General features: G+C 41.0%; 1 protein-coding gene across 1 annotated transcript in view; it reads left to right on the forward strand.

The window, feature by feature from the left end:
• Nucleotides 1-15425, forward strand: part of LOC140483114 (synaptojanin-2-like) — a 240889-nt gene that overhangs the window by 120739 nt on the left and 104725 nt on the right. Inside the window, exons 8-9 of the mRNA XM_072581079.1 lie at nucleotides 5010-5182; nucleotides 8179-8260. Coding sequence (XP_072437180.1) covers nucleotides 5010-5182; nucleotides 8179-8260 — 255 coding nt within the window. The remainder of the gene's footprint in view (nucleotides 1-5009; nucleotides 5183-8178; nucleotides 8261-15425) is intronic.

Below are 15425 nucleotides of genomic sequence, written 5' to 3' on the forward strand. Positions count from 1 at the left end.
GGCCGACCAGATGCGTGCACATCCTGCGAATGAATAAAAAAGAATAAAATGACAGGAAGAAAGGTATGAAGAAATGCTGTCAGGGTAGCTTTGACTATCACTGAGTAGTACTCTTGTACTAAACAGTCTCTTTAATTCCATTCTTCTAAATAACATTTATTGCTGTGGGAACATATATGGACCCTGGATATGCAGCACGGTGGCTCAGTGGTTAGCACTGCTGTCTCACAGCACCAGGGACCCGGGTTTGATTCCAGTCTTGGACGACTGTCTGTGTGGAGTTTGCACATGCTCCCTGTGTCTGCGTAGGTTTCCTCCGGATGCTCCGGTTTTCTCCCACAATCCAAAGATGTGCACGTTAGGTGAATTGGTCATGCTAAATTCCCCATAGTATTAGGTGCATTTGTCGGGGTAAATATAGGGTAGGGAATGGGTCTGTGTGAGTTACTCTTTGGAGCGTCGGTATGGACTTGTTGGGCCGAATGGCTTGTTTCCATACTGTAGGGAATCTGATCTAATATGCCTGCCTTTTTGTGGGAAATGTAGAAAATTAAACATTCTTTGAATCAGGCTAACCTTATCTATCTTTGTACTGCATGTAGTGCATTGATGGCAGTATCAGTGTAATTTTCTGAAATAGTTTCATTTCTTTTTGTTGCTCTTGACTAGAAAAAAATCATCCCCACTTCCCCCCCCCCCCCCCTTCCATATTCTATCCTTCCATTTCTTTCACCTAGTCCACCTCCAATGCCACCCTTCCTTTTCTCCAGTTCTGGGTGTAGGCTGTCAGGCAATAACTGGTATAAGTCCACTGATTCCCACAACTACCCTGACTCTGTATCCTCCTACCCCATTCCTTTTCTGTACTCCTTTCCAGTCTCCAAGGTTCTTTGTCTCAGTTTGATGATGTCACTTTCTATATTTCTTCTTCCAATCAGTCTTCCTTTTTCCTTGATTGCTGCCATCATAGCTGACAAGAGCTTTAACCATATCTGATCCATTTCCAAAGATATTGCTCTTACCCTCTTCTCTCACTCCTAGAACCATAAAAGGTTGCACTTGTCCTTGTTTTCCAAACCATGTGCCTCCATTTGAACAGATCATTCTCTGCTATTTCTGCCATCTCTAGTGTGATGCCACAGCCAAACACATTTTCTCTTCCCCATCCAACATTCCAAGGGGACTGTTCTTTTTGAAAAATCTCAATCACCATGAATACCTCCTTGCCTTCCCAAAGAAGCTCAACATCTGGTTTGTTACTTTCTTGCTTCTCGATATCCAAAACTTAAAACCCTCCTTGTACTTATTTTAAGTATTGCTGACAATATGGTCTGTAATTTGTGGAAATTAAACAGATTGGGCAACCACTTTGATGAAAATCTCCATTTAATCTGCAAGGGTGATCCTGGACTTGCAATTGCTTGTTGATTTAATTCTCTATCTCAGTCTCACTCTTTAGATCAAGGGCAAAGAAGTCAGTGAAGCTCAAAAGTACCTCATTTCAATTATGATTTGGAGATGCTGGTGTTGGACTGGGGTGTACAAAGTTAAAAATCACAATGCACCAGGTTATAGTCCAATAGGCTTATTTGGAAGCTCTAGCTTTCGGAGTGCTGCTCCTCCATCAGGTGGTTGTCCAAAAGCTTGTGCTTCCAAATAAACCTGTTGGACTATAACCTGGTGTTGTGTGATGTTTTTAAACTCATTTCAGTTATGTGCTTTACAAACTTCTGGGCTCAACTTTTGAGTTCAGTAGTGTGAGATAGTGTGTTCGAGAGTGTGGTGCTGGAAAAGCACAGCAGGTCAGGCAGCATCCGAGGAGCAGTAGAATTGATCTTTCGGGCATAAGCTCTTCATCAGGATTGAGGCATCTGTAGTCATCACTTTCTCCCTGAGATATTGTGTTACAGATTATCTTTATTAACTCACTCACAAGATCGCTAAAGTTATTGCATTTTCACACCTTATCAGCCCTTGCTACAAGCAGTGTTTATGTCTGAATAAGTGTGGCATACAAAACAATGCCAGGCCTGTCAAGTCTCCACACAACATTACAATATTAACAGCCCTTACAAACCATCTCCTGGGCCTGAATAGATTCCCCAGTTAGTAAGTTCCTGTTAAACACTTCTTAGCACGGCTATTTTCCCTTTAAGGCACTAACTGACAAAACAGTGCTTCCATGAAATTGCATGAATGAATGAAACTCATACCGGCAAATAGTAAATAATCTCACAACCCAGCTGCAGTGATCAGTTTAATATCCTTTGCTTTTTTATTAAGTACAGGTACAATTTCTAACTTATTTAGAGCATATAAGCCCAGTATTTTTACTAACATTTACTAACTTAAAAGACAAAAGGACTAATACCCCTTAATTATGCAAGTGGACTGGGTAGACACTCTTAATCCCATCAGAAGTAGCAGCCTGCACTTAGCACATTTTAACCCATATCCTGTCTGTCAGGACAGAAGCCCTTCAAACCTTTCTGTGCTATAGATAAAACAGTGTAATACGATAGAATGGAATTTTAATATATGTAAGAACTGTATTTTGGGATACTGTTGCCACGTTGAACTTGTACTGTGATTGCTGAATAAAAGAAGCTATTTTCACCACTCCAATGATTTCGGTTGTTACTTGAACACAGTCCCACAATACTTCCAGATTAGAATTCATGTTCGCAATTTTCTTGGACCACAGCAATTGATGTTGAATGTATCTTCTCCCCCTTTTTATAGAGTCGTACAGCATGGAAACAGACTGTTTGGTCAACTTGTCTATGCTGACCAAGTTTCCTAAGCTAAGCTAGTCCTGTTTACATTTCTTCTAAACCCATATTTTGTTTCTTCCCTTAACATGTTACCAAGCACTACCATCTTATTGGATATTTCATCATTCCTGCCTTCTACCCTATCACAAACTTACATTCTTGCTCTTCCACCACCTCCCGCCCCCCGCCCCCCATAAAATTGTCTGCCTCTATACTTGAAACCAGTTACATCTGAACATTTTCCAGTTCTGATGAAAGCTCGGTGATCCACAGATGCTGCTAGATGTATTCTGTCTTTCCAGTAGTTTTCTTATTTTCACTGTAATATGTAATGCCTATTCATATATTCATATTAAGTCTACCTTCTGCATTGTTTTTCATTATCTTTTAACTGAAAGCTTTCGTTCAAAGCTTCTTCTCCACTTGCCTTCAAAAAATTCAGAATTAATTTATTTTCCTAATGTGCTACTTCCCATCACCTATAGATGGAAGGGCGAAAATGAAGCAAAAAATGTAAATAGAACTGTAGCATACGTTAGATTAGATTCCCTACAGTATGGAAACAGGCTCTTCGGCCCAACAAGTCCCACTGACCCTCCGAAGAGTAACCCACCCAGACCCATTCCTGTACCCTATGTTTATCCCTGACTAATGCACCTAATGCTATGGGCAATTTAGCATGGCCAATTCACCTGACCTGTACATCTTTGGATTGGGGAAGGAAACCGGAGGACCTGGAGGAAACAACGCAGACACTGGGAGGATGTCATCCGAGGCTGGAATCAAATCCAGGTCCCTGGTGCTGTGAGACAGCAGTGCTAACCACTGAGCCACCATGCTGTCCCAAACTTTGTTGGGTGGTCACAGTCATGTGAAACTCCAGATATTATGTCACATTCTAAGGATATACGTTTAGGACGGAGTTGAGGAGAAATTTCTTCACCTCGAGTGATGAGGCTGTGGAATTCTTTGCCACAGAAAGTGGTTGAGACCAAAACAATGAATGTTTTCATGAGAAATTAGATATGGCTCCGAGACTAAATGGATCAAAAGATATGGGTAGAAAATAAGAACAGGACACTGAGTTGGATGATCAGTCATGATCATAATGAATGGCAAAGCAGGCTCAAAGAACCAAATGACTTACTCATGCTCCAATCTTTCTGTTTCTATAGGGGTGGGATAAGCCCATGGAGTGATTTGGAAACCAAGATGAAAAATTTTGCAATCAAAGCATTGCATAACCAGGAGCCAATATAGAGCAACAAGCATAGATGTGATAGGTGAATGGGAGTTTGCACAGTTTAGAAAATGGGCAGCAGAGTCTTGGTGATTTTGACATTGAGGATGGAAGATTGAAGGTTAGCTAGGATTATGTTATAGTCACGTTTTTACCACAACTTTTTTTAATAAAAGGAAACTTCAGAACCCTGGTAACAGTTTAGTTTATAATCAGTCAGAGGGTGGTTTGCATGTGTGATGAACTTCCTGAGGAAGTGATGGATGTGTGTATAATTATGATGTTTAAAAGACATTTGGATAAGTACATGAATAGGAAATGTTTGAAGGGAAATGAGCCAGGAACAGGCAGGTGGCACTAGTTTAGTTTGGGACTACATTCAGCATGGACTAGTTGGACTGAAGTGTCTGTTTCTGTGCTGTATGATTCTATGACTATATGTAAGTTGAATGGCTATTCTCTTGCTCCTTGGATGCTGCCTGACCTGCTATGCTTTTCCAGCACCACACACTCAACTCTGATCACCAGCATCTGCTGTCCTCACTTTCTCCTAATTCAATAGTGGGCAATGCTGAAATTTTAACACTTGACACATCAGAACAATAGACAGCATTTTTGTTCAAAATATGCTCCTGTCACACACAATCTGCTGTGGCATGTACAGTTCCATTTATACACATGATACATGGGTGTCACTGGCTGGCCAGCATTTGCTACCCATCCTTAATTGTTATAAATAACTGTTCAAAAGGTTGGACTACAACCTGGTGTTGTGTGACTTCTAACTTGGACCACCCCACTCCAACACTGGCACATCCACATCAGGGTGAATGTGACTGAGGCTGATGTGCACACTCTGCTGTTGGTTTCCGGTTTGCCTCATCCTCTTTGTGGGGAAATATCCAGACTTCAGTCAGTTCTCCTGAACATCTCATGACTTATAATTAAATGAACATTAAAGGAGCCATATAATAAGTGTTTTTTATTCTATCTAGAAACTGATGTGGGCCTCTGCTTATGCCCCTGACACGCCAATGATAAATTTTGACTATCACCATTGTGTGAAAGGAGGGAAGGCGGAGAAGCTGCACTCATTGCTAAAACCTCAGCTGCAGGAACACTTGGAAAACTTCGGCTTCTTCACCAGTGGTGAGCAGATATGTCCCTGGTGAGTCTTTAGAAGTTCTTATTCCACTTCCTTTTTCAGTGGTAAAATTATGAAACTGCACCAGTCAAGTAAAATTACAATTTGTTTTCCTTGCTGAAATTACACTGCCTATTATTCTGGTTAACTAAAAGACTGAAAGAGTGTGGTGCTGGAAAAGCACAGCAGGTCAGGCAGTATTCGAGGAGCAGAAGAGTTGATGTTTCCGGCATGAGCCCTTCATCAGGAATGGCTTCTGCCCGAAATGTTGACACTCCTGTTCCTCGGATGTTGCCTGACCTACTGTGCTTTTCCAGTGCCACACTTCTTAACTCTGATCTCCAGCATCTGCGGTCCTCACTGTCTCCTTGACTGCTGTGGTTCTGTTCACCGAGCTGGGAATTTGTCTTGCAAACGTTTCGTCCCCTGTCTAGGTGACATCCTCAGTGCTTGGGAGCCTCCTGTGAAGCGCTTCTGTGCTGTTTCCTCCGGCATTTATAGTGGCCTGTCTCTGCCGTTTCCGGTTGTCAGTTCGAGCTGTCCACTGTAGTGGCTGGTATATTGGGTCCAGGTCGATGTGTTTGTTGATAGAGTCTGTGGATGAGTGCCATGCCTCTAGGAATTCCCTGGCTGTTCTCTGTTTGGCTTGCCCTATAATGGTAGTGTTATCCCAGTCGAATTCATGTTGCTTTTCGTCTGTGTGTGTAGCCAATATACCGGCCTGGACCCAATATACCGGCCACTACAGTGGACAGCTCGAACTGACAACCGGAAACGGCAGAGACAGGCCACTATAAATACCGGAGAAAACAGCACAGAAGCGCTTCACAGGAGGCTCCCAAGCACTGAGGATGTCACCTAGACAGGAGACAAAACGTTTGCAAGATAAATTCCCAGCTCGGCAAACAGAACCACAACAACGAGCACCCGAGCTACAAATCTTCTACCAAACTTTGTCTCCTTGACTAAAAGACTGTTTAGGTGGCATGTCCTCAAAATGTATATTAATACAATTAAAAGTAATAGAAATTAGTGCTTACAAAATGAGAGATCTATCTAATTTAAATGTTTAAGAATTTAGCTTCTTGAGGATATAACCATTTAATAAAATGTTTGATAGATCCTTGTTGTGAGTCCTCCATTAGAGTTTGTGTGAAATAAATTAATGAGATGAGATAATGATCTTTATTCTGATAGCTATAATTTGCTAAATGTTAGGACTGCTGCAAGGTTCATTTCATCTTCTAGTGGACTCCAGGTATAAGATAAATAGTCTTACAATTTGATCTAATTGTGGGAGAGGATCCATATGGAAGGCTGTTGTGAGAAATAGTAAATACACACTTAAAATTCTGATCTTCATTCTAAAGCACAATGCCATTTGATGTGGATATGTGAATTAGTAGCAAGTTTAGGTGATTTGGCCCCTTGAGTTTGTTTTGCTACTTGACGAGATCGTGGCTGATCTGACTGCGGTCTTAACTCTAAATTCCCTAGTGACCATAATTGATTCCCTTGTTAGTCAAAAACCTGTCTAAAAATATTTAATTATCCTACCTCCTTTACCTGTTGGGGATGGGAGGTCCATAGACTCGTGACTTTTAAGAAAAAAAACTCCTCAACTATTATCTCAGATGTCATGCTGGAAAAGAATATTTTTTTCATATTGCAACATGTTTTTGTGGAAAGGAAAAGTGATCTCTAATTTTGCTTTTCCTGCTTGATCACATTTTTTTACACTTCCTTGTAATTAAAGTCAGTCTGACATTGGTTGCCTTCTTTTTCCCTCTTTTATTTGAATGTACGTAAGTTATGTACGCAGTCATCTCCTCTTTAAAGACCTCTTATTGTTTTGTTACATTTCCATTTGCCAGTTTTTGACTCCAATTTATCTGGGCCTTTTCAGTTTTCTGAAATTTGGTAGACTCCAATTGGTATTTTTATTTTAGTTTGTGCCTTGTCATACTCCGTACATTACCCAACTTAGATCACTACTGGCTAGATTCACCATTTGACCCAATTTATTCCTCAGGATTACATCCAGCAATGTCACTTTCCATATTGAACAGTGACATAATAATCAAAAAAGTTCACCAATATGCATTTCAAAATTTCTTCCTCATTTGTCCTCAATCACACAATCAAAGTTCCATTTAAGTTCCTATTATCATAGTTCATGCATCCTATTTTGCCTGAAAATCTGGGTCACTTTCTCCTCCTCACTATTTGATGGTCTGAGAAATACACAAGTTTGAAATTGATCCTTGTTTGTTTCTTAACTGTAATCATTAACATCGAAGGGTATTTACTTTTTCTAGTGTTGCGACACTTTATTTTAATCAAAATTGTTACTCCTTCCTGTTTTCCTTTCTCATCATTTCTGATACCTTATACCCAGGAATATTAATAATTCTATCCTTTTTTGAGCCAAGTCTCCATTATTGCCACTGCATTATATTTCCATCATTATTAACCTTTATTAACCACTCTTTCTCCATTAATATAAATTCACTCCATATCTGACCTTGAACTCTGCATTCTGTGATCTGAGCTATATCAGTAATATCCTGTTAATGTGTCTTTCTCTATGCTGTCTGTAGTTTTAAATTTTTCATTTTGGTGCCCAGTCTTCTCATGAATTATTTAATCCCCTTTCTCTCCGAATAAATTCAATAATCCAGCCTCCACTGCTGCTTGGAGTAGTGAATTCCAAAGGTTAATAACTCTTAAAAGAGGAAGTTTATTCTCTTTCCATCTCAAGTGGCAGGACAGTACCAATTTCTACTTCTGAATCTCTAGATGCAGAACCAATATTTTTCAGATTGCTCAGAAAAGTATAATATTGCTAAAATTTCACTGATAGTATAAATTACAATACCACTGATAACCGTTTGTTTTTACATTTAATTTTTAGTCAGGCTTCCTGGTGTTATACAGTAATTGGAATTTGCAACCTCAAGACTGAATAATGTTCATCTGTTCTGCAGAAGTAAACCATTAATTGCGTCTGTTCTTTTAAGTCTACAGTCTGGAGTGCTCAGAACAAATTGCCTTGATTGTCTGGATCGGACAAACAGTGTCCAGTCTTATGTGGCGTTGGAGGTAATAATTTTAATTTTTAAAGAAATTGAGGCCAATTTTGAGGGAGATATTGGTTTATTGTTGGAGAGCGCGTCTTGATAAAATACAATAAAAATAATAAGAATAGCTTCTGCAACACCTTGAATCTGTTCCAGCAACCAATTGTTGATGTGTATCTGATGTCCATCAACTTGGTTCCATAACCATTAATTCCTCTTCCTTACAAACAACTGTCAGTTCCAGTTGTTAGGCTATCAATTAAAAATTGGACGGTTCACTTGCTTTTTTGGGGAGAAAACATACGTACAATGGACAAGAGTTTACTACTCGACCCTTCGAGCCGGCTCTGGCATTCAATAAAATATTGACTCATTGAATCCCTACATTATGGAAACATGCCATTTGACCCAACAAGTCCACATTGACCCTCTGAAGAGTAACCCACCCAGACCCATTCCCCTACCCTATTACTCTACATTTCCCCTAACTAATGCACCTAAATTACACAGCCCTGAACACTATGGGCAATTTAGCATGGCCAATCCACCTAACCTGCTCACCTTTGGTCTGTGGGAGAAAACCGGAGCACCTGGAGGAAACCCACGCAAACATGGGGAGAATGTGCAAACTCCACACAGACAGTCACCTGAGGCTGGAATCAAACTCGGGTCCCTGGCGCTGTGAGGCAGCAGTGCTAACCACTGAGCCAACATGGTATCTGTCCTCTCTTCATTGTATAGAAGGTTTCTGACTGGGAATTGACACAAAGTAAACTATTGTGCACTCAACATAATATATAGTAAGTCATCCTTATTAGGGACAGTCCTGTGAAGAGGCAGTGCTCATTAGAGACAGTCATCTGCCCCATCATTGACTCCTGTGGAACCGCATTTGACACACCTCTATTTGGGAAAACATCCATCAACCATCACAGTCTGCTTCCTGCCATTCAACCAATTGTTGATGTAATTGCCTTGGATCCTATGGGTTCTTACTTTGGATATCAGTCTCCAATGTAGGCCCATATCAAAACCCAGCTAAAGTAGATTAAATCAAAAACATTGCCCTCATCTACACATTGGTTATCTCTTAAAAAAAATTCCATCAATTTGGTCTGACATAACCTCCTTTTAACAAACCATGCCAACTGTTCTTGATTTACCCCTGCTTCTTGCAGAATAACCATGGGCGGCATGGTGACACAGTGGTTAGCACTGCTGCCTCACAGCACCAGAGACCCGGGTTCAGTTCCCGCCTCAGGCAACTGACTGTGTGGAGTTTGCACGTTCTCCCCATGTCTGTGTGGGTTTCCTCCGGGTACTCTGGTTTCCTCCCACAGTCCAAAGATGTGCAGGTCAGGTGAATTGGCCACGCTAAATTGGCCGTAGTGTTAGGTAAGGGGTAAATGTAGGGGTATGGGTGGGTTGCGCTTCGGCGGGTCGGTGTGGACTTGTTGGGCCGAAGGGCCTGTTTCCACACTGTAATGTAATCTAATCTAATAACTCTCTGTCCCTCAGAATTATTTCTAGTAGTTTCCCCACCATCAAGGTTAGACTGGCCTGTAGTTTCCTGGTTTATTTCTCTCTTCCTTCCTGAATAACAATATCACATTGGCGGTCCTCCAGTTCTCTGGCCAGAGAGGAATTGAAAATTTTTGCAAGCATTCCTGCAAATTCCTTCCTTGCCTCACTTGCAACCTGGGATACATTTTATCTGCTTTGAAGCCTGCCAGACCGATCAGAGTGTCCTCACTATCTATCCTGTTAATTTCTTCAACTGTATCATAAACATAATCTCTATACCCATAATATTCCTCTTAGTAATGGAAACCAACACAAAGTATTAGAACCCGACCTATATCCTCTGGGTCCATGCTCAAATTACTGCTGTGGTCCTTAATGGGCCCTACTCTTTTCTTTGTTATCTTTTGACACTTAATGTACGAAAAACAGTTTAGGATTTTCCTTTGTTCAGTATTGTCATCAGATCTGGTCACATTGTTTAGGGAAGGATGTTAAAGCCTTGGAGAGAGTTCAGAGGAGATTTATTGAAAGATACCAGAGTGAAGGATTTTCAATACAAGCAAAGATTAGAGAGATCAGACTTATTCTCCTTGGATCAGAGAAAATTAAGAGGTAACCTTATTGAGATGTTCAAATCTGTGAACACTTTTGATGGAGTAGAAAAAATATTGTTTCCTGTTAATATGTCAGTAACTAGGGGATCACAATTTCAAGATTGTCAACAAGAGAGCTAGAAGTGAGATGATGAGAAACTTCTTTACTCTGAGTTGTTAGGGTTTGGAATATGCTGTCTTGGAGAGTGATGGAGTTGGGTTCCATAGAGAGTTGGATATATATTTAGAAGTGATGAAGTTAGAGGGCTATGGAGACAGGGCTGGAAGGTGGGACTAAGTGGGTATCTCTTTCACGAGCCTGTACAGATATGATGGGTTGAATGGCCTTCTATACTGTAAGATTCTATTTTATTTTACTTGCCAGTATCCTTACACATCCAGTTTAGGTCTCCAAATAAATTCCCCTCTTGCATATTCTGTACTTCTCTAGGGCTTCTGTAGTTTGACCCCTCAGTATCTGTCATAAGGTTCCCTTTTTCTCTTAATGCTATGTATCCCTGGATATCCAGGATTCATAGGATTTGATGGTCTCATCTTTTTTCTTTTTTAAAATTTCATGGCCCTCTACTCTCCAAATTCTTGATTGCACCCAATTGCCCTGAGAGTGATTTTACCTGAAAGTATCTGCTCCCAGTCTACACTGGCCAAATCAAATCTGATCTTATTAAAATTGGCCTTGCTTCAGTTGAGAACTCTGATTTCAGCCCCATCCTTATCCTTTTCCAGAACAATCTTGAATTGAATGGAGTTCTGATCTGAAAAATACCCCCCTACTGATAGTTCAGCCATTTGCCCAGCTTTGTTACCTAAAATTAAGTTCAGGATGTTTCATGAATTGCTTAAAAAGCTGGCCTGGCTGCATTTTAAGAATTCTGCTCCATCCAAACCTTTCACACAATTACTACCCCAATTAATGTTGGGGAAGTTGAAATCCCTTACTATCACTACCCTATTACTTGAACACATCTCTGAAACTTGCCGACACAGTTGCTCTTTTTTTTTCCTTGTCTGTTAGTGGCCTTTAGTACACTCCCAGTAATGTGATTGCTCCCTTTTGGTTTTTGCATTCTACCGATAAAATTTCATTTGAAGAGTCTTCTAAGATGTCATCTCTACATACTGCTATTATTGATTCCCTGATCAAAATTTTGTCACTGCTTTCTTTCTCTATTTTTCCTGTAGACCCTGTATCCTGGAATATTGAGCTGCCAGTCTTTTTCCCCCCTCTGAACTACATCTCAGTGACAGCAATTACATCATACCCCCATGGTTTAACTTGCACTTTTAGTTCATCTGCTTTGTTTGTCAGACTTGTTCATCAGACTCCTTACATTAAAATGAACACCATTCAAATTTGTCAAACCTACTTATGCCTTAACTGGGCTATAATGTCTGTTCCATCCTGGCTCACTTGCTGTTACTTCTAATTTCTATCTTCCCACGCTGAATCTTCTCTCAGGATCCTACATCCCCGGCTAAATTAGTTTAAACCCTCCTTCCCGATTCTGGTCCCATCTTGTATAGGTCCCACCACCTCCAAAACTGGGCGAAAAATCGTGAAACCAAAACTCCCCATCTCTTAAGCCACGTATTCATCTCAATTAACCTCTTAATTTTGCATGCACTCACATGCAGCACTAGAATAATCCAGGGATACTATATTTTGGATCCTGTTATTTATTTTACTTCCAAACTCCCTAAGTTCTGCTTTCAGGACATCCTCCTTTTTCCTACCTATGTTATTGGTATCAATATGCACCACAATCAGTCTGTTTGCCTTCCCCCTTCAGACAGTCCTGTAGCCATTCAGTGACATCTCTGACCCTGGCAACAGGGAGGCAACATAGCATCCTGGAATCTTTTTGTCCTCATTAGGTAATCCACTCATTCCAGGTAATAGTCTAGTAAACCTTCTCCGAACTGCTTCCAATGCATGAAGATCCTTCCATATGTATGATGACCAGTACTGTACTCAGTACTCCAGATGCAGTCTCACCAATGCTGCGGATAAGTGAAGCATGGCCTCCCTGCTCCTGCATTCAAATCTCTATGCAATAGATCATAACACTCTGTTAGGGCCATAGATTCATAGAGTCTTACAGCATAGAAACAATCCTTTTACCCAACTACGTCATTGCTGAACAACAAACACCAAACTATACTTATCCCATTTACCTGCACTTTAGTCCATTGCCTACGAGGCTCTGACATTTTAAGTGCTCATCTAGATGCTTCATAAGTACTGCGTGAGTAAGACCCTCACCACCTATCAGGCAGCACCTTCCGTATTTCTGCCATATTTCTACTATATTTTTCACACATTTCCTTAAAATGAATTATTCCTCACCTAAGGTTTATGCCCTCTGGTCTTAGATGTATCTGCCATGAGGAAATTTTTTGTCTGGGCCTCTCATAATTTTGTATATTTCAATCAGATCACTCCTCTGCTCAAAGGAAAGTAAAGCCAGCCTTTTATCCCAGGCAACATCCTGGTGAATCTCCTCTTCACCCTCTCCAGTGCAATAGCATCCTTCCAATAGTGTGGCGACCAGGGCTACATGCAGAATTCCAGCTGTGGCCTAACCAATGTTTTATAAAGCATATTGTTCTCATATTCTGCGTTCAGAGTGTGGTGCTGGAGAAACACAGCAGGTCAGGCAGCATCCGAGGAGCAAGATTCATATGATGAAGGGTTTATGCCTGAAATGTCGATTCTCCTCCTCCTCCTCAGATGCTACCTGACCTGCTGTGCTTTTCCAGCACCACACTCTCAACTCTGATCTCCAGCATTTGTAGTCCTCACTTTCTCCTTGACTTATATTCTGCGCCCTGGCTAATTGAGGACTAGCATCAGGTATTTCTTCTTCACCACCCTATCTACTTGTGCTGACACCTTCAGTGATCTATGAACTTGTATATCAACGTCCCTTTGTTCCTGAGTGGTTCCAAGAGGTCCAACAGTTACTGTGCATATCCCTCCCTTATTAGACCTCCCAAAATACATCACCTCACTTTCAGGACTAGATACTCTGCCCAGTTTAGCTATCAACGCTGCCAATTTTTGTGCCATCTGCAAACATACTAATTGTACTTCTATATTCACATCTAAATTGTGAAGATGCATAACAAATAGCAAAAGTCTCAGCACTGATCCCTGTGATACATTGCTGGTCACAGGCTTCCGATCACAAAAATATTTCTCCACCATCACCCTGTTTGCAAGCCAATTTTGGATCCAGTTTGACAACCTGCCTTGGGTCTCATGGGCTGTTACCTTTTAGACCAGCCTTTCATGTGGGACCTTGTCAGGGGCCTCATTGAAGTACATGTGAACCTCATCGACTGTACTAAGCTCATCAATATGTTTAGTCATCTTCTCAAAAAACTCAATTAAATTTGTCAGAATCTCCCTCTAATAAATCTGTGCTGATGATCCCTGATCAATCCCTGCCTTTCTAAGATTAATCATGTCCCTCAGAATTTTTCCAATAATTTCCCCACTACTGATTTCAGACTGATTAGTCTGCAAGTACCTGGCCCATCCCTGCTGCCCTTGAACAAAGAAACCACATTACCTATCCTCCATTTTTTGGCACTTCTCCTGTGGCCAGCAAGGTATTAAATATATTCACCAGCACACCAGCAATCTCCTTCATTGCCTCCCATATCAGCCTGGGACACATCTCATCTGGCCCAGGGGATTTCCTCACCTGCATGCCTGCTAAAACACCTAATACATTCACATTATTAATCTTAACATATCCTAGAACCTCACAATCCCAACTGAAATCCTGTTTGCTATGTCATTCTCCTCTTTGAATGCAGATGAGAAGTATTGACGTAAGACTTGCACGGTGGCACAGTGGTTAGCACTGCTGCCTCACAGTGCCAGAGACCCGGGTTCAATTCCCGCCTCAGGCGACTGACTGTGTGTGGAGTTTGCACGTTCTCCCCGTGTCTGCGTGGGTTTCCTCCGGGTGCTCCGGTTTCCTCCCACACTCCAAAGATGTGCAGGTCAGGTGAATTGGCCATGCTAAATTGCCCGTGGTGTTAGGTAAGGGGTAGATGTAGATGTAGGGGTATGGGTGGGTTACGCTTCGGCGGGGCGGTGTGGACTTGTTGGGCCGAAGGGCCTGTTTCCACACTGTAAGTAATTAATCTAATCTAATCTAATCTAACTTCACCTCATGTCCACTGGCTACACACACAAGCCCTTTTGTTCTTTGAAAGATCGTATTCTTTTCTGTTAACCCTCTTACTCTTAATATACTTATAAAAAGCCTTGATCCTACCTGCCAGAGATATTTTATGCTCCCTCTTTACCCTCCAAATTTCTATTTTAAGCAGCCTCCAATTTTGAAGAATCTCCCATATTTTTAATGTGCTGTACCTGATGCATGCTTCCTTCTGTTTCTTTATCAAATACATGATGTCTAGAATTTTGTGGGCTTGCTGCCTTTTCTCTTCACTCATTGAGGAATACAATGGCCCTTGAATTCACTATACTACTTTAAGAGACTCCCACTTTCCAAATGTAAATTTGCCACCAAGGAGCTGCTCCCAGTTTATGTTTACCAAATCTTGTCTCATGATATTGAAATTGACCTTGCCCCAGTTTAATCTTTTAACTCCTACACTATCCTTATCCCTTTTCGTAATGAGATTGAAACATCCAGAGTTATGGTTAATTTCCCAAAAATGCTTGCCCACTGAAACTTCAACCATTTGACCGGCTTCACTCCGTTGGCTTAGATCTAGCACTATTTTTAGTAGGATTATCTGTGTATTGGCACAAAAACTCTCTTGGATACACTTTAAAAATTCCATCCTGTTTAATCCTTTCTCACCAAGGCACACCCAGTTAATGTTACAGAGTTGAAATCCCCTACAAATGTAACTCAGTTTCTGTCGTACCTCTCTGATTTCCCTACATACAGGCTCCTTATCTCACTTTGATTATTGGGAAGGCTGTTGTATAATCCTGGGCAAGTATAATAGCTTTTTCTTATTTCTAAGGTCTACCCCGCTGGTCTCATTTGAAGATCCTTC

This window comes from Chiloscyllium punctatum, chromosome 11 (assembly GCF_047496795.1).
Source record: "Chiloscyllium punctatum isolate Juve2018m chromosome 11, sChiPun1.3, whole genome shotgun sequence".
Taxonomy (NCBI): Eukaryota; Metazoa; Chordata; class Chondrichthyes; order Orectolobiformes; family Hemiscylliidae; genus Chiloscyllium; species Chiloscyllium punctatum.